Genomic DNA, 19,341 nt, shown 5'->3' on the forward strand with positions numbered 1-19,341 from the left:
ACAGTGTGAAAGAGGCTTGAGCCTTGGACAGAGCAGGACAACATACAGCTCACAGAGCCTTATGTTAATGACCTGGGGAGGGTCTCCAATCCCAATGACCAATGTATTACCTCTCTCCAACATGTGCCACTGGGCTTGAAATCCTTTCCCTGGAAAATAAAGCATACTGATCAAAAGCTAGTTGCCCAGACTGCTAATCAGGAATTTTAGCAGGAATTTGAATGGCAGAACAGTTACACAAAAGACTGTGTTTCCAAAAAACCAACTTTCCATTCTACATACTGGTGTGTGCTCTTGCCTTTGGGATATAAGATGATGAACAAAACACAATATCTGAAGCAAGGCCTGGAGAGAAGTGATAATACAGAAGTGACTGGTTGTTTTCCATTCTCTTTAATATTCTTAGGTAAGTTACACAGAGACAAATTTCAGACCATTATAACAAATAATTTCCTAATACTGTGATCCAAAGACTGGGTGGGCTTTCAAGAAGAAATATTGTTCTTGTGCTTGAGATGTCCATGTATAGACTTGACCGACAGATCAGATGTCTGAAGCATATATGGTGGGTAGTTAAATACACAGTAGCCAGTATGTTTGCCATTCTCGATATATAGATACAGATATATATCTATCGATCTTAACCAGAACATTTATTGTGCGACTAATCGCTGAAATCCTTAAGATGAACTCGATGCCTCAACTGCTGCCATCTTGGATTGATGTGTTGTTCCTTCATGGAGTCCAGGCCTGAATCTGCAGTGCACAACTTTTAGATGCCTCATTCAACCAGTCCCAGTGCTATTTCGTCTTTCAGCCTTGGTGCTCTGGTTACACTTTCTCTTCCACTTGATAGGACAGCCACATTTTCCACAGGCCTGCTTCTGAAGGTGGTGGGCCTTAGAGTCACAGCAGAAGCACAATGTGTGTGTCTTACTGTGACACTTTCCAAATGATGACGTCCCCTTTGTCATCTTGTTTCTGTGGCTGAGACCAAAGAGGCGAGAAGACAAGGCACCTATTCCTAATATTCTTCATTATGCTGTGAACATTCTCCTGTTTAATGGGCAACATGTGTTGTCTCAGTGGGTACAAAATGACAAAACAGTAGTAGAAAAGTGACCCCTGATTGTCAAAAACCAAGACAAAGATGCTTGAAGGACTCAGACCATAAAAATTTTGTCCTAAACAAAATTCGGGGAATATTTGGGAATGCATACGAAAAGCCAGGCTACCGTGCCCCCTATTAAATATTCTTTAGATCTTTGGTGAGGAGAAAATTTAATTTAATATAAAATAATAAAGCTGAAAGATAAAATTTCTGAAAATTATCTATTTTTCTGACCATTTCAGGTACCTGATCCCTACCCTAACCTGGTCCAAACACAACTTAAACCTTTATAATAAGTGGAAATCACGAGGAGTGCAACCCTCTGACATCAATCCCCACCCCACATCCAGCTCTGGAGTAGAATCCAGGAAGATACAAAGTTCATACTTTCCCCCATGTCCTAAGGAGCAGTAGAGAAAACATAGTTTCTGTGGGCAAAAGTGGGATGAAAATAGTATAATATATTTAACGCTCCTAGGAAGCACTTGGATGTGGCATAGAAACTTGAAGATGCCTTTCTATAGGGATAAAAAGACATAGCTGTGACTTGAGTGAACCAACAGTTGAAGACCAGAAAGACAAGGTCAACAGCATGGACTGTTCACTTGTACTAATTACCGTAGACATCCATTTTGATTGTTTGTGCCTGTGCCATTTTGATTTTTAGATATTTTTAATGTATTTTGGTGATTATCCCTGATCACTACAAAAGTAAAGTTGATATATGCCAATACACACCGGATTCCATCCTCTTCTACATTGGCACCCATTAAGTTTCTAGACAGGTGAAAAAGAGCTCATACATTGAGATTACATTTCTATGACCAGAAGAATGGCAATCTCAAATGGAATTCAAGTTCAGTTACAGAAAAATGATGTTACATTCCCTACACACCTGACAGTGTGGACCAAGAGTCATATATATGTACACACATTTTATATACACGTGTACGCACTCCCTAGAGTTTGCAGCAACATGTAGTAGTGGCCCTCTATGTAGGTTCACTTTTTGTGATACCAGTCAATATGAGACAGGAAGTACTAACTCAGAACTTTCACATCTAAAACAAGAATCTCTTGGGGCAACTGGGTGGCTCAATCGGTTGAGTGTCCATCTTCGCTTCAGGTCACGATCTCAAGGTTCATGAGGTCAAGCCCCACATTGGGCTCACTGCTGTCAGCGTGGAGCCTGCTTCAGATCCTGTGTCCCCCTCTCTCTGCCCCTCCCCTGCTTGTGCTCTCCCAAAAATAAATATTAAAAAAAATCTCTTCCCCTTGGGAGAGGAAAAATTACTTAAGTCACTTAACTGGAAGCAAAAGAAATTCAAAATATAAACCTGTAGAAGTGACAACAAAAACATACAGCCCAATCAACTTAAGAATTCTCCTGGTAAACATCATCTAGGTGTCAGGATTCAGCAAGGATGTTGTTGATTTTATACAAAGTTTCCACCAAGTCATAGCCCAATTCTCACAGGCAGCTCAAGTCTGATGAACTGCTCACTGGAGCAGAACAGCCTAAATGCACTCCTTGTAAAAATCACCTGTAGTCACTTGAAGTCACCGCACATTGGCGAGTAGTGTCCTGCCTCAGAGCCTGGCTGTTTCAACTAAAACACATCACCAAAACGGGTATACACACCTCTTTGTCCACACCTGGTTGGTCCCTGATGCATACTTCTACTGTACTTAATATTTATTCTCTTACAGTTAAGGGCTAGGGAAAGAAGTATGGGAATAAGCTGCAAAAGCTAAAATAGGAGGATATTTGGTGAGGTTGGTATTTCGGGAGTACAGGCATGTCCAGGGGGCCACAGAAAGTTGCATTCATCGGTTTTGCTAATTTCATATTTGTTATTTACTTTGCCCTTTTGAGGCCACGTGGTAGGGGGCAGGGCTAGGAATAAAACTGAAGTCTTTTGACTTCAAATCAAGGTAATTTCTACTACACCATATTGCCTTTAATCATGTTGTGGAATGTGGGATGCTGGAGCTATTTGGGAAAGCCAAATAAAATGGAACCCTCACTCTACCTGGTAGTAAGTTTTTCACCAAATGGACTGAGAATACAAGAACAATAGGTAAGACTAACTTAGAAGATGGCAGAACCATAAACCTACAAATAACTAAATGGACAGAGAGAACAATTTTAATTACAGGGATTAGTGTCCAAAGAAGGGCAGGAACTTGAAAAAAAAAATGTGCTATAACTATTATTCCAAGTTTATACCAAAGTATCGTTCTTATGCTTAGTTTCCCTTTTCTCAGCATTCCTCCTTCATATAGATGCATTTTAAAATTCAACTCAATTCTGATGCTATCTAGCTAAAGATAGCATCAGATTCCACAGGTTTCCTCCTACAAGGCCACCCCGCCCCCATTTAGATCCCAGTTGCAAGCCACCCCAGCTTTTTACTTGACTGACAACAAGTGGGACATTTCAACAATCACTCCAGAACTCAGGAAAAAACTTACATTTACCAGTTTCAACTGCCAGATGAAGAGATACACAGGGTAAACATTCGAACAAAGGAAGCTCTGTCCTCGTGGAACTTAGGGCCCAGCTTGGTGGCACGTGGGAGAATTATGGTTCCTCAAGCATGAAGGTCTCCTTAAAAGGGCCTAAACTTTGCCTTCTTGTTTTTTTATGGAGGCTTCCTTAAATAGTCATGATTGACTAAGGCACTGGCTATTGGCTGATTCAATCTCCAGCCCCTCCCCTCCCGGATGTGTGTGGGGGGAGGGACTAAAATCATATGGTTTAATCATATGGTTAATGCCCCTGGCAATGAGCTCCCCACCCCCTTGTGTGGGATCTAAAAGTTGCCTTTATTAATAGAAAGACCTCCATTTCACCTTTGTGGCTCTGAAGCATTTTCAGGAACTGTGAATGAAGACCAAATATATCTGAGAAGTATATTTGGGTCATCTGAATGGCTAAATATTTATTTTTTATAAGTCATTCTATCACAAGTCATAATAAAGTCTTCTTTACATAGCTTCTATGATAATCAAATAGCTGATAAGTGTAGAGGTTTTTTTTGTAATTGGAATGTCCTATACAAGTGCCATTACTTGTTGTTGCAGAATTACAGTGAATTGAATCAATTCGCCTTCAAGGTATTAATTTTTCCTTGGTGGAGAAGAGAAACCCTGAAATCTGTGTGTGCCCCTTTTATGGCCCTTTGATAGTCATGGGAAGACTTCTTAAAGGGGCGATGTATCTGTATCTACATCTACAAGTATATATGCATCAGCATATCTGTATCTATATGGAACCTAGCATTTCTCTGACCTATTCTGACACTCACTTGAAAGATTTCCGTGCAGGGGAAAAGCTCAGGATAGTAAACACCTTGTCAATTTGTTAATGAGTTGTTAATACTTTTTTTTTTTTTTTTACTGCAAAAGCCTTTATCCCAATGGAGACCCAATTTAATGAATTAGGCTATATTCGAAAGAGGCTTATTTTTGCCCAGGTTGCAGGGATGTTTAGCACCTAGAAGTGGCTGTAAACTCAAATGCCCAGAAAGGCTAGACAGATTGTTTCGATTAGTGAAACTGCACATATTCACCGAGTGGTGAAAACCAGGACAAACCAAAAATTGCATTTCTTGCCTAGAGGGGGCAGCTGCTATTCAACAGCAGCTGACCGAATGTTGCCTAATATTTCCCCAATGTTCCAACCTTTCAAGAGAAGATAAAAACCTAGATTTTTATAATTTTTTTCTATTTTTAAAATATACCATGAATACCATAAATAATTCAATCTAGTCCATGAACTTCTTTGGAATTCATGCCCTACAGCCAACACAGGCAGAGCTACCTTCTTGTCCGTTTTCTGTAAGGTCATGATTAAATCTTAGTTCTTTCTGTTTCAAGACCCCAGTGGTGAAGCAAGGCCTGTGTAGGAGTCAGCATGCAGCCCGTCCATCCCCTGAATCAGCTAACCTTGGCTGCACATTGGAATCACCTGGAGAGCTTTAAAAATACTGAAGCCTGTGTCCCAGTCCCAGAGATTTTAATTCACCTGGCCTTGGTTGGAGCCTGGGCGTGGGAATTTTAAACAGCTTCCCAGGAGATTCTAATTTGCAACCTGGTTGTGGTTACCAAAGTGATGAAAGGAAATTGAGGGTCTGCCCAGTGCCTAGAGCAGTGGTTATTGGTAACCCACTAGGAGTACATTCTTCAGCCAGCAATGGGAAAGTGCGTGCTGAAGTCTTATGGGGATCACATCTGCAACGGAAGTGGTCCTAAACAGTTACAGATTAAAATCCTAAATAGCAAAGAATTTCTACAGTGTTTTTAGACTATATTTAAACTTTTCTTATTTTTCAGACTGCTTAAAGTTTGCATAAATCCTGCAATTTTTTGTTTCTATAATACTAAATAAAAGGTGTTTTATCTTTTTTTAAATTTTTTTAATGTTTATTTATTTCTATGAGAGAGACAGAGACAGAGCATGAGCAGGGAAGGGGCAGAGACAGATGGAGACACAGAATCCGAAACAGGCTCCAGACTCAGCTGTCAGCACAAAGCCTGATGCGGGGCTCGAACCCTCAAGCCATGAGCTCATGACCTGAGCCGAAGTCAGATGCTTAACCGACTGAGCCACCCCGGTGCCCCAAAAGGTGTTTTATCTTACTTTGTCACTTAGGTGTCTAAAGGACAAACAGTTGGACACTGCTACAGGTGGATGAAATAAGGCCCAGTACTTTTGTAACTTCAGTGACATGTTATTCTTGTCTATCCAGCTTTTCTTCCCTACTGGAAACAGAACTCCTCTCTGCTAAGTGGAACCCATTCTTTTTTTTTTTTTTTTCAGTGCAGTTAACATACAGTGTTATATTAGTTTTAGATGTACAATATAGTGATGCAACAACTCCATATATTATTCAGTGCTCACAATAAGTGTACTCTTAATTCCCTTCACCTATTCATCCATCCCCCACCCACCTCACCTCTGGTAACCATCTGTTTTTTCTCTATAGGGAAGGATCTGTTTCTAGGTTTGTCTCTCTCTCTCTCTTTTTTTTACTTTGTTCATTTCTTTTGTTTCTTAAAGTCCACATATGAGTTAAATGACATGGTAACTGTCTTTCTCCAAGTGGCATAATTTTGCTTAACATTATACTTTCTAGATCCATCCATGTTATTACAAATGGCAAGTTTTCATTCTTTCTTATGGCTGAATTACATATATATATATATATATATATGCACACACACACCTATACCACATCTTCTTTATCCATTCATCTATCGATAGACACTTGGGCTGCTTCCATAATTTGACCATTGTAAACAACGGTGCAATAAACATAGGGATGAGTGTATCCCTTCAAATTAGTGTTTTCATATTCTCTGGGTAAATATCCAGCCAACAGACACATGAAAAGATGTTCAACATCACCCATAATTCGGGAAATGCAAATCACAACCACAGTGAGATACCACCTTATACCTGTCAGAATGGCTAAAATCAAAAACTCAAGAAACAACGTGTTGGCTAGGATGTAGAGAAAAAGGAATACTTGTGTACTATTGGTTGGAATGCAAACTGGTGCAGCCACTGTGGAAGACCATATGGCGGTTCCTCAAAAAAATAAAAATAGAACTACCCTATGACCCAGTAATCACACTGTAGGGAACCCATTCTCAAGACTCAGATGACACTGACGATGGTCCCCCCACCAACCCCACACTGCCTGTCCCTTAATATACACCAATTGAAAAAGGGTTAGCCAAGCCCTGCCATCCACCTGGCCATAGTGACTGATTCAGGAAATGACCCAAGGAAGAAAGTCAATCTTCCCTTAGATTTGATATATGGGTGCTAGGGGGGAGAAGGGGTGGGGGGAGAGAAAGACCCTCTTTCTTTGGAATGGAGAATCGGAAGAATAATTTAGCAGAGATTAATTTGTGGCCATCTATCCCAGCCTCAGGGAAAGTATGGGGGATGTACAGAGACAAGCAGAGATAAGAGATCCAGGGAGCTGATAACATCCTTTGAGCCCTGTATTTAGCTGCCTGCATGTTTATGTGAAGAGTAGATTGCCTTTTCAGCTTAAGCTATTTTGAGCTAGGTTTCTGCTATTTACTACATTGGTATTAACCCACATCCTCTACTCCTAAACTGGTATAAGCAGAGTCATCAATTTACTCTAAACCCTGATACACACACCTGCTAAAATGGGACTTGGTTTAGAAGACAGGAAGATAAGCTTTATTTTCCACACCAGATTAAAATTTTATCAGAAGGGAATACTCCAAGTGGGAAAATAGTGTGCATGCCCATCAGACAAGACAATAAATCTGGAGGGATCCAAGCTCTGATCAGGCCCAGCTTTGCCTGATATACGGGACCTGGGAGAGTTGCTGGGGGAGCATTAACGGAGGAAGATATATACACAATATGTTATTGGTACAGACCCTATTTTTCATGGTTAATTCTCCCCCAAACTGGCCTATAAATTCATTGTAATTCTAGTGGAAAATCCAAGCAGTGATTTTGCAGAAATTAACAAGCTGTTTTTACATTTCGTATGGGAATGTCGAGGGTCAGGAATAGCTGAGACAATTGCAAAGAAGGCAGATACCAATTATCAAGACTATTGTAATGCTGTAATAATGACGGGAATATGGAATCCATGCAGAAACAAACAGAGCAATTAAACACAACAAAGCATCTATTCTTTTTTTTTTAATCTTTTAAACTAATTTTAAATGTGCAGAAAAGTTACAAAAATAAAAGTTGTCTTGTATCTGTTATTCCACTTCCCCTAATATTACCATCTTATGACTGAGTTTTGAAAGAAAATTTAAATTTGATATATGGAACTGTTTCTCGGTTTTGTTTTAATTTGTGGGTTTTTTTTTTCTTTTTTTTTTTTTTTTTTCCTGTTAGCTGTGACTGAAAATTCTTTCTGGTGTTTGTTAATCAGTAATCAGTTGTACTTGAAGCTTTGCAAATTTTCTATCCTGATAACTTCCCCATCTTTGGAGTCTTAGTGTTTTTCTTGTAAATTCATCTGAACTTTTATATTTTAGAGTGTTAGTCCTTTGGCACACTTGTACAAATAAATTCAACTTATTGTTTGCCTTTAAGTTTTGATACAATAGTTTAGGGGTTTTTTTTGTTAGTTCATTTTTATTACTTGTTTTTAGATTTTTAAGTATTTATTCGTATGTTGAGAACCATTTTGCTCTCAGTGATGGCATATCATTCTACTCTTTGAGAATATATTTTGAATTCTGAAAAGAACCAGAAACCATTTGTAGTCAAGTCAAGTAACCACGGTATAGATAAACAAATATCGTTTAGGTTAAAAAAATGGACAAACCAAAAAACAAAACCATCAGCCAGCTGTGATGATAATATGATGATAACATTATGATTTTCTCGTGTGATCAAGAAACTGCTTAAAAGCCAATTTCAAAAGCATTTTTTAAATGGCAGCATCAGTTGGATTATATGAGTTCCTGTGGAAACTAATTTGAAGGATAATAACAAAAAAGATTTTCCCATTATGACTTTTATGACATAATGAAGGGATACATGGGCTGGAAGAAAGACTTGCAAAAAAGTAAGAAGAGCTCTGTTGACTCCATTACTATTGAGATGTATAATCATTGGCAAGTTTTGTAATTCTGTTCATTCAGCAAATATTTGTTGAGTTCTTGCTGTGTGCCAAGCTCTGTCTTACGTGCTGGAGATATGTTAATAAACCAAGCAGCCAAAAATCTTTGCCCTGTGGAATTTGTGTTCTAATGAAGAGAGGCAAAGCATACACAAATAAGCAATAACATAGCAGGTTAGAAGATTCTAGCATGATGGGATAAATTTAAGCAGAAAAGGAGCCTAGGGAGTGTGGGGGTGGAGGGAAGGGACATTTGCAATGTTAAATAGGTGGTGGGGAAGACCTCACTGAGAAGGTGACAATTGAGCAACAGATCCCAGGCAGTCAGAACAGCAAGAAAGTGGCAGCAGATGAAGTGAGAAAGATAAAGGGAGAGGAGAGGGACAGATTATGTAAGAATCTGAAGACCACTCCACATGGGGTTTGGAATGACATCATGCCCTCATGTGTTAGTTGGATCCCTCTGGCTGCTCTACGGAGAACAGATTGCAGAGGGACAAGTGTGGAGGCAGGGAGACTAGTGAGGAGGTTGTTGTAATCATCCAGGTGAGAGACAATGGAACCTAGAGCAGCCTGGTGGTGTGGGGGTGGTAAATTGGTAGAGAAGGAAGTCAAGTTCTGGATATGTGTGTGTGTGTGTGTGTGTGTGTATAAAATATATATATATATATATATACTTATAAAATAAGTAAACCTTAAATTGTGTATATATATATACACACTATATATATATATATATATATATATATATATATATATATATACACACACACACAATTTAAGGTTTACTTATTTTTGAGAGAGAGAGCACATGCACAAGTGGAGGAAGGGCAGAGAGAGGGGGGACAGAAAATCCAAAGCCGGCTTCCAGCTGACAGTAGTAAGCCCAATGTGGGGCCCAAATCCATGAACCGGGAAATCATGACTTGAGCCGCAGTTGGGTGTTCAACCAACTGAGCCACCCAGGTGCCCATGGATATATTTTTACTTGATATTCTCATATATATATTCTAAATACTATATATTAAATGATGATCATAATCTCTAGATTACATTAATGACTTATATTATCTATATTATATTATAGTTTTTACATTGTATTTCTTAAAATGCTCATTAAAAGTGTAAACGTTATAGAAATGTAAAGATTCTGAGCAGAAAGAATGAACATATGTGCTGGAGCAGAGACCAAGGGTACAGTCTAATTATAGGATTTTTGCCTGAAAATGGATAAGGGCTCATTGTCATGTTAAGAGCATGGGGAAAATCTTAAAGGTCTGTATAACTGACAGTTTGAGAGTCCATTCCCTGTGGGCACTTTAACGATTTCACCCATTCAGAGATAATAGTTTAGATGATTGTTTTCTCAGACCTCATTAGAAGGGCCAACTAAACGTGACTTGAGCACCGAGAGAGTGAAGTGTCTGGGATAAGAATGTAGCCTTCCTCTATGTCAGAATGGAAACTAGGCCCTAAGGAGTAACCTTAGCTCCATGTATCTAAACCTTTAAGAATTTTAAAGGTTAGAGGAACAAACACGTACTAAGTATGTAACATGCCAGGCACTGTGCTGGGTGCTCACGTGTGTTATCTCATGTCATGTCGTGTGGAAACTCAGACTTACTCGAGTAAATGATTTATCAAGGGTAGCACCGTGAGTGAGTGTTGGAGGCAGGATTTAAATTAGTGTGCAGGCATGCAAGTCTGTGATCTTTTTGCTATATCTTACAAACGAATCATGCCTGACTGTGTAACTGTAAGGAACTCAAAATGTCAATGCTAGGACAAAGGATATAGATGGACACTGGCCTTTCAGAGTGATCATGGAGAGGGGTCTCTCACAGAGGAGATGACAACAGCTATGGTTTTCATACTGGGTCATGCATTAGAATCACCAGGGGCATCAGGAATATACATTTTTTTTTTATTTTGAAAAAGACCTTCAGGTGACTTCTAGGTAGGCAGCCTATCACTAGCCTACCTAGAATAAGGTAGAACCACTCAGAATAAGGGGTAGGGACAACAAGTAACAACAGGAGACAACATAGAGCCTATAGGTAGCAACCTGAAACTCACTGGCCATGAGTAGAAAAAAAAAAAAAATCTGAGCTTCATTCAACTTGTATCAAATACAAGCAATACAAACAATTTTTTCCTTTGTTTCTAACTAGCTAATAATCTTGTTTGAGGTACTGAGGTGTTATTCCCCACATTGTGAAGGTTTTGTGGAATCATTAAAAAAACAGAGGTGGAAGGGACCTCAGAGATTGGTCCCCTCCTTGGAGAGCTGTGGAGGCCAAGACCTAGAGAGGTACATGGCTTGTTGGAGGTCCCAGGAATCCACATGTGGTCTCAGTTCATGGTCTCTCCATCAAGCAATTCTGCTTCCCTGAATATTTTTCTCAGTGTCAGTCATCCTGCTGATAAAACTTGGTATTCCCAGGTTTAATTTGAATGCCCAGTTTTGCTTACCTACAGCTGTCCCCAGAAACAAACTCTAAGTATTAAAAAAGCTATTCCCTGTCCACACAGTTCTAATGATTTTACATTTCTTCAGCCAGAATAAGGCCCTAGCTTGGTTTTAAATGTCAGGACTCTTCTGTATTTCATTTTCATGTTTAAAGGTTATTCTAATATAAATGGGGGTGGGGGGTAGGCAGAGCGGGCTGGCTATCTCCAGCACTCCTGTTGTTTCTTTAATGCACGAACCCTTCCTTTAGGCCTCTTCATTTGCCTCTCAGTCATATATTTAATTTTAAACAACACATTTTTCTCATTTATTTCCCCATTACCTTTGGGCCAACCCATTTTGGAAAGAAAAATGAAAGAAGTATTTGCCCCACTTAAACCATTCTCCTGCCCCCTCTACCTACCCTTGTGATCTACATGCAGTTCTGTGTCAGCAGACATTTCTCTAGGTGGAATATGCTGTGTCCCTGCCAGAAAGAGCCAAGGCTTAATTGAAGCAGCAGCTGGTCACCAGCCACTGACATGAGGAGAAGGGAGAGAAATCACACTAGAGCTTGTTCTTATCTTGGACCAGCTGCCATTCATCTCTTTTCGACTTTCTCTTCCTTTTTTGTCTCAAGATTTTGGACCAAAGAAGCAGGCCATCTTCCTGATGTATCTTCAAATCTACAGAGAGATGTAATATGATTTTAGTCGCTTTTTAAGGGGGGGGGGGGGAGGAATCTTTTTCATAAGGTTAAGATTATCAAATATTTTAATACCTTCCATCTTTGTCTCTTTTTAAAATAGTGCCTTTCCTTCAAAGCATCAAGGCATTGTAGGAGCAGTAGATGGTTATAATTCTGATTGGACCACTGCCCTTTGGTAAATGGGAGTGAGAGTCTCAGACATTAACTAAAGTTGTTGAGGTTCTTCACACACTAGGCCCTACTTGTCATAAAATCCCTTACTTGAAATTTTACTGTAAAATCACTGGGGAGAAACACATGGAATTCTAATTAAATACAAAAAAAAAAGTATCTGCACAATTAAAAAAAAAATCATGGGGCAGTAGGCTCTGCTTAAAGCTTATCATCTGAAGGAAGAAGAAATTTAGTTTAAAATATTCAGTTCGTTAAAATAACATGACTTCGTATGTAGATTAGGACTATTTCCTGGACCAGGCTCATGACGATAAGCTGCAGAGGAAAGCATGGAGAAGGAACATGACTTTGGGGAGACTGACCTTGAGAGATGGAGACTTGAAGGAAAGGAAGTGGTTCTGTTTTTTTGAGCTCTTTTCTTTTTTCCTATCTCACCTAACCTTGAATTAACCTAAATTCCTTTGTACCTGAAATTCAGGCTTTCCCCCTTCTTAGCACAGCCCTCAGCAAAACTATAAAGTAGATACTATTTTATCATCTGTTTTCTTATGACAAGCAACTATTATCTTCACATTCTCTGTACCCACTAACCCTTTTTCCTAAGAAGCTGACAAAGGTGTGCTATGTGGGCCGGCCTGCCCTTCTTACAGATAAAGCTATGCCTTGGAAAGGGAAGGGGGTACCACTGTCATCTCTCCACCTAAGCCCTGGGGTCCACTTGGGAGGACATAGCATGAGCATCGGGTAAAGTGCATGGAACAGAGATTCAAAATCTGAGAGGCAGCATCCAGGGAAACACTGAACCCTAACCTGGGTAAACTAGACAGACCAGTCATGATTCCAAAGGGGGTGACAGGTGGAGGAGGATCCAGGTAAGAGGCAACAGGGTGACTGGAGTCTGGGGAAGCCAGATGAGGATCACAGGGTTCAAAGCATAAAGTGCAAGGTGGGACCTGTGATGGAGCAGAGCTTGGATGCCCTGAGTATGGGACCTGTGGCTGGTGAGAAGTTCTTAAAGTGTCTACTTGGCTCTCATACCACCTATCGCAAATGTGCTGACAATTAAGCTATACACGCTTGGCTCCAACTTCATTCTTCCATATTTCACTCTGTATTCTAGGCTGGTGTCCTGCTCACTACATTGCTGGCCGTTTCCCTGTTAAGTTCAGTCCATTGGTGGCGCTAGAGGGACACTACCAGGCAGTAACTCTGGGCAAGCTAAACCCCTTCTTTGAGTCTCAGCTGCCAGACATGAAGTGGGGATAACAGCCCCAATTGCTGCCTTTTAGGATTAAATAAGCCCACGCAGCACAGTTGTAGAGCAAGTATCAGTGCCTGCAAAGAAAGGAGGGGGTGGGTTGTCCACCTGAATGAACACTGACCCTTCAGTCAGTCAGGGTGCAGAACCAGGCAAGATCCATCCAGTCAGGGAAACAGAAATCACACTGATTATTTTAACAGCATTAATACAAGGGATTAGTGGAAAAGACACTGGAGGACTGAAAAAGTGAAGTAGTAACACAGAAATGACAGGAAGCAGCCACCCTTCTAGGTTGGAAGAATAAAGGGAAGAGGCTGGAGTCATCAGAACGTAGAAGGTTGGAAGGGAAAGCTGGGGCCCAGTTTTCTGTGGAAAGGACACTAGGTAGGGGGAAGGAAGATAAAGGGAAATGCAATCAATTGCCACTGTTAGGGTAGGACTGTTGCTGGGGCAAGACTGTAATGATGCTTCCCTTTTCACTTCTATTGCCAGGAAGCTCAGAGTCCAACGGCTACCCCACTTTTGGCACATGAGTAGAACTTTGTGTCATTATGGCTAATTCCTCTTACTTTATCGACAATAATTTTATTTCAACATATTTTATATTATAGTGTGCACTTCTTTGTGAATCTCTTCAAAATCTTTTCGAAAACCACAGAATATTTCTATGTCCATCTATACCATCTTCATCTACCTGTTTGTCTGTACATTCATCTATAAATTCTCTACCTCCATTTCTTTTTCATCTCTACTGTCTCATCTATACCTCTATTGATACTTTTATCCACATCTGTAACATTGAGACAGGGACATCCAAGTCTGTCCTTGTTTTAGATGTGTGTTTTTAACTCAAATCCGAATACGAAAGCATCATTAAGAAGGTCTTGAAAAAAAGACAGCTCACATCTGGTCTTCAGCCTCCACTGTGGTTCCATGAGAAAGTCTTGCACTGACAGATGTACCAATGGGCCTGTGATATAGAACCCAAAACTTAAAAAGTTCTAATCCATCAAGAAATCTCATTCATCATTTCATTTTTTGGAAAGGATATAAAAAATGAAATGTCAGAGCTATAATGTCAGGACCGTTTAAAATGTCAAGTGCTTGTTGTTGCATAGCCTGGCTGTCTGCTGTTCTGATCAAACCCCCAACTGGCATAATAATTACAGATGATGCATTGCATTTTCATGCACAACTGGACCCAGATTTATAGCAAATCAGTGGAAACGTTCTCAATGCCCAGTCTGAAATTTTCTCCTTTTGCTACATAGCTTAAGACTTTTCTTTTGGAACAGAGCATTATTACGGATTCAAGATAGGATTCAGGGTAAGGAATAAGAAAAAAAGGCAGAAGAAAAGTTTCTCCATAGACCAGAACTTGGTCATTTATAATACACAAGTCCAACAGGAGCCAAGAGGCAGCAAACACATTTGCCAAAAGTCTGTTTAAGAAGAATGTTAAACTATGGAGACACTGCCCAAATAATCCAGTTCTATTTCAAGAAGCAGATTAATTTAGGTGTGGAAGGAAATGTACACAAGTTCTATTTTGAACTGATATGGAGACCATCCTTCAGTCTAATCATCATGTTCTAACCTTCAGAGAGAGTACTAATGTATAAACAGAAAAGCAACAATTCTTCATCTACAATCTTTATGGACATCTCCAAGGGACTTAAGTGATATATTCACAGGCTGATACCAATTATAGTATATAATTGAATATATATTCAAATATAATGAAATCAATAGCATGTACATGGGAGAATTTCATTTCTTCTCCACTGGAAGTTTTGCCTCCACTGAAAGTCAGAAAAGGCATTCTCCCAGCCACTTTATTCCCACCTTCCCTAGATCAGCCTTGTCACAAGGTTTGAAGGAAACCTCCCTTCTGTGTCTGGCTGATTCCCATTATAGATTATTTTCAGTACACTGGAAAAATCAAAGCTCTTGGAAACAATCTCCAGAAGATCCTGATCTTCTTCCGTGCCATTGATAAATTCTTCTAAAGTCAGTTCTCCTAGAAAACAATAAATGAACAATTAACAAGAGGCTTTGTCCATACCAATCACCGGTATATACAATATATTCCCTGATATTTTTATTGATATTCTTCTGATATCCTTTCACCTTGACCAGACTCTAAAGTCTTCGAATATCCTTATATAGCAAAGCATTCAATGGTAGGATTGCCATTGAAAATCAAGATGACAAATACAATCTATTTTTATTTTAAGTTGAGAATCATCAGCAATGCACCTATGTTCACATACATGCGTATGTCTCTACACGGTATTGATTATTTGACCTTTAATCGTGAAGATATGACCAAGTGATAGGAGTATGGATACTGCAGATTTCTAAGATCAGGAGGAAATGACTGTGTGCAAGGCTGTTTTCAACATTCTTCTCTCTGAGGAAATAATTGCAGGGACCGTCCACAGCTGTGAGGAAGGGTAAACATTTATTCATTCCACATACAATTATTGGTCAGCAGGTTTCTTTTCAGATTTTTGGTTCCTAATTTCATCACTTCGGCATAAGCCAAAGTCTCATGCTGGTCAGTCCAGTGTTATCAAACCATCACCATAGAACTGTGTGCCCTGGCCACCCTGTTTTGCCCCTATCCTCATCCTACAAGACAACTTTTCAACATTTTGGGGGAGATGGGAGGGGTTCTCTGTTGACTCATTTGGACTATAATTATAAATGTAATGTTACACGCTGGATAGCTAATTTATGCAAGCATAACCCTCATGCCCCTGTTAATCACTATCTTGAAATATAGAGATCCTGTCCTCCCTCTGCATTCCCATCAAGCAGAACGTGCAGTGAAAAGTGTTGTTTGGTGTTCAAGGTCAGGGGCTCTGAGGCTGGCCAACCTGGAGTGTCTCCCTTATAACAGAGTGTCTGGGTGGCAGACCTTGATTTCCTTGGAAGTGCTGTCCATGAAAGGAGGAGGGCCTCTGATAGTTCCTGGGTTGAGTTGCTAGGATATAAAGCTTGCTGCACATAGATGCCAGCAGCAGCTGCTCTGTCCAATTGGCCGCTCCTGGCCTCCCTGTATGTCAGCTCCCCCAATAAAGCAATATAGGTTACTGGTGTGGAAAAGAGAGAAAAGATGGAATTTCTTTAAAAAAATTTTTTTTTCATTGAGATATAATTGACATATAATATTGTGTCTTTGGGTCTTTCCTTTGGCCTCAGCAGAACACCACCCACCCTAGGCTTCAAGTCTGCTGGGATTTGACTACACATGAGTGCATTAAAGTTGAGGGGTAGAGGGGCGCCTGGGTGGCGCAGTCGGTTGAGCGTCCGACTTCAGCTCAGGTCATGATCTCGCAGTCCGTGAGTTCGAGCCCCGCGTCGGGCTCTGGGCTGATGGCTCAGAGCCTGGAGCCTGCTTCCGATTCTGTGTCTCCCTCTCTCTCTGCCCCTCCCCCGTTCATGCTCTGTCTCTCTCTGTCTCAAAAATAAATAAACATTAAAAAAAAATTTTTTTTTAAAAAATAAAAAATAAAGTTGAGGGGTAGAGATGTAGTTCTTGATCTCAAAGATATTGTATCAAATCAGGTTTGTGGCTAGGTAGAAGGCCAGTCAAAGACAAATCAAGAACATTTGGTAAATAGAGAATGGGTACCTGAGGCAGAAAGGCAGCAGGAACTGAAGTTAGATGTTACACTGTACCTGTACTTTTTAGTGGACAAAGTCAAATATTCAAAATACCACAATAGTGAATCAAATATAAATAAGGATGAATTATCACATTCTCATAAGATACCTTTTGGTCTCAATGGCAAAATTCTAAAACATGTCTTCTACAGGGAAATTGAATCTTTGTTCCTTAGGTTTTCCTTATGCCAAAGAAGTTTCTGCAAAATCCACAGGGTAGGAAGGGAGTCATCTATGTCTCACAGGTAAAGTATAGCCATGGAATAAGCCAAAGTTAAGTAGAGAAAACTGAAAATAAGGAGTCGTAGTGTGTGGCTGGGGAGGGTCACATGGGTGCAGAGCGGTGAGTCATGGGAACCATAAATAACAACAAAACAACCCCGTTTTTGGCAAAGGGAAATCACAGCTGCTAAATTACCAGTGCAATTTTTTTTTTTTTAATTTCTAGGGGCTTAGCAGAAGCCCCTAGAATGGGGATGGGGTAGTGAAGTGTTTTTGTTTTTGTTTTTGTTTTTTTAATGTTCATTTATTTTGAGAGGTGGGGAGGGGGCAGAGAGAGAGGAAAGACAGAATCCCAAGCAAGCTCCATGCTGTCAGAGCTCCATGCAGAGCCCAAAGCAGGACTTGATCCCAGGAACCAGGAGATCATGACCTGAGCCAAAATCAAGAGGCAGACACTTAACACACTGAGCCACCCAGGCGCCCCAAGTGAAGTGGGTTTTGATCACTCAGTTATTACACTTGCCCATTGTCACCACTGCTGGTGGAAACAGCCATGTCTGAGGATGTGGAGGGTATAGACATCATGTCAGGTGAAAAGCAACTCAGATTACTTACTGGTGTGGAAAATAAATAAAAGATGGAGTTTTTAAAAAAACTCTTTTAATTGAGATATAATTGATATATAACATTGTGTCAGTTTAGAGCGTACAACATAATGACTTGATACATATAATATTATGAAATCCTCGTCTTAAGTTTAAACATCCATCACCTCACACAGTTGCACTTTATACTTTTTTTCCCCGTGATGAGAACTTTTAAGTTCTACTCTCTTAGCAACTTAGAAGATGGAACTCTTCTGTGATGCTTTTTTTACTTTTCTCAAAACATGTGTGACCTCTGCATATTCATTTTTTTCACGTTACCTAACCATTTACCATAAAAAATTTCTTTTGGAAACGAAGCCAACTTCTACCTATAGCAACTTATGTTTACTATTTCTATCTAAAGTACTTTGAAATTTTCCTCACCCTTTCCCCCCAGTAATTAGCATTCATTCATTTTTCATCAGATATTTATTAAGCCCCAGCTACAATTGCCATTTCCTCCACCACACTGCTGGTGACTGAGCTGCTGGAATGTGGGAGGGGCTCAGAAAACATGCTGACAAACTGCTTTTCTTTATCTGATGTTCTTAAACATTGCTTCCCAATCCTCTTTAATTTGTCTGAGGATTTATGCCCAAAGAAAATAAAAGGACGGTTTCTGAATCTCTCTGGAAAGGATTGCCTATGCGGGTCCAGAAGCTTCCCCTCAAAAAATCTACCAGCAAAGAGGCAAAGCCAGTAAGAGGTGACTGAGCAGGAGATCACAGGACTCAGAAGGATCTAAAACAATTTTTTGAGTTTTTATTATTTTGTTTTATATTTAAAAATACATTTCAATATTTATAGGGCATAATTCAGAAAGTACACAATTTTATTTTTGCATGTTGAAGTATACACATACTTATATGTCTACATTACATTATTTAGTAGTTTGTTGAGTTGGGGGACACATTTTCTCCTCCTGGGGACCCTGAAGGTCAATGCTCTTCCATCACTCACTACCAATTTCAGCAGCTTCATTGATGATGAATATTTTCCTTAGTCTTGTTTTTGCAGAGTGGTTATCTTATTGATATTCCTGGGTCCTGTATTTATTTGCATGAATGTCTTATATTATCTTTCATAACAAAACAAAAAATGACCTCCTATCCCCACCCCCAAAGAAAGCCAAAACTTACAGTGCATGCACACGTTAGCATTTTTGCTCTAAAGAAGTCAGCTGATATTGAAAGAAACCAGCCCATGTAAAACCCTTTTTTTTTCAATTCTTTTAAATTAGAACTTGATGAAAAATCGTGGTGGGGCTGGGAAATTAGCCAAGATGGGAATGGGAGTCTCAGGAGATGAGAATAGCCAGATTTTCAAGGGCGGATGCTAGTGAAGACGTTAAACGACACAGTTTTGTATTCATTAGCAAGGTGGCACTAGAGGCATTTAGCAGCATTTTATAGCAGAGTTAAGTGCAGCAGTTTCTTCTTTTCTATGAGAAAACCTG

General features: G+C 39.8%; 1 protein-coding gene and 1 pseudogene across 1 annotated transcript in view; both read right to left on the reverse strand.

The window, feature by feature from the left end:
* Positions 1 to 634: 634 nt before the first annotated feature.
* On the reverse strand, positions 635 to 2,445 carry LOC113604771 (60S ribosomal protein L37-like; annotated as a pseudogene).
* Positions 2,446 to 13,410: 10,965 nt separating this feature from the next.
* Positions 13,411 to 19,341, reverse strand: part of GUCA1C (guanylate cyclase activator 1C) — a 33,590-nt gene continuing 27,659 nt past the window's right edge. The window contains exon 4 of the mRNA XM_015069180.3: positions 13,411 to 15,364. Coding sequence (XP_014924666.2) covers positions 15,195 to 15,364 — 170 coding nt within the window. The 3' untranslated portion in view covers positions 13,411 to 15,194. The remainder of the gene's footprint in view (positions 15,365 to 19,341) is intronic.

The sequence above is a fragment of the Acinonyx jubatus genome, chromosome C2 (assembly GCF_027475565.1).
Source record: "Acinonyx jubatus isolate Ajub_Pintada_27869175 chromosome C2, VMU_Ajub_asm_v1.0, whole genome shotgun sequence".
NCBI lineage: Eukaryota > Metazoa > Chordata > Mammalia > Carnivora > Felidae > Acinonyx > Acinonyx jubatus.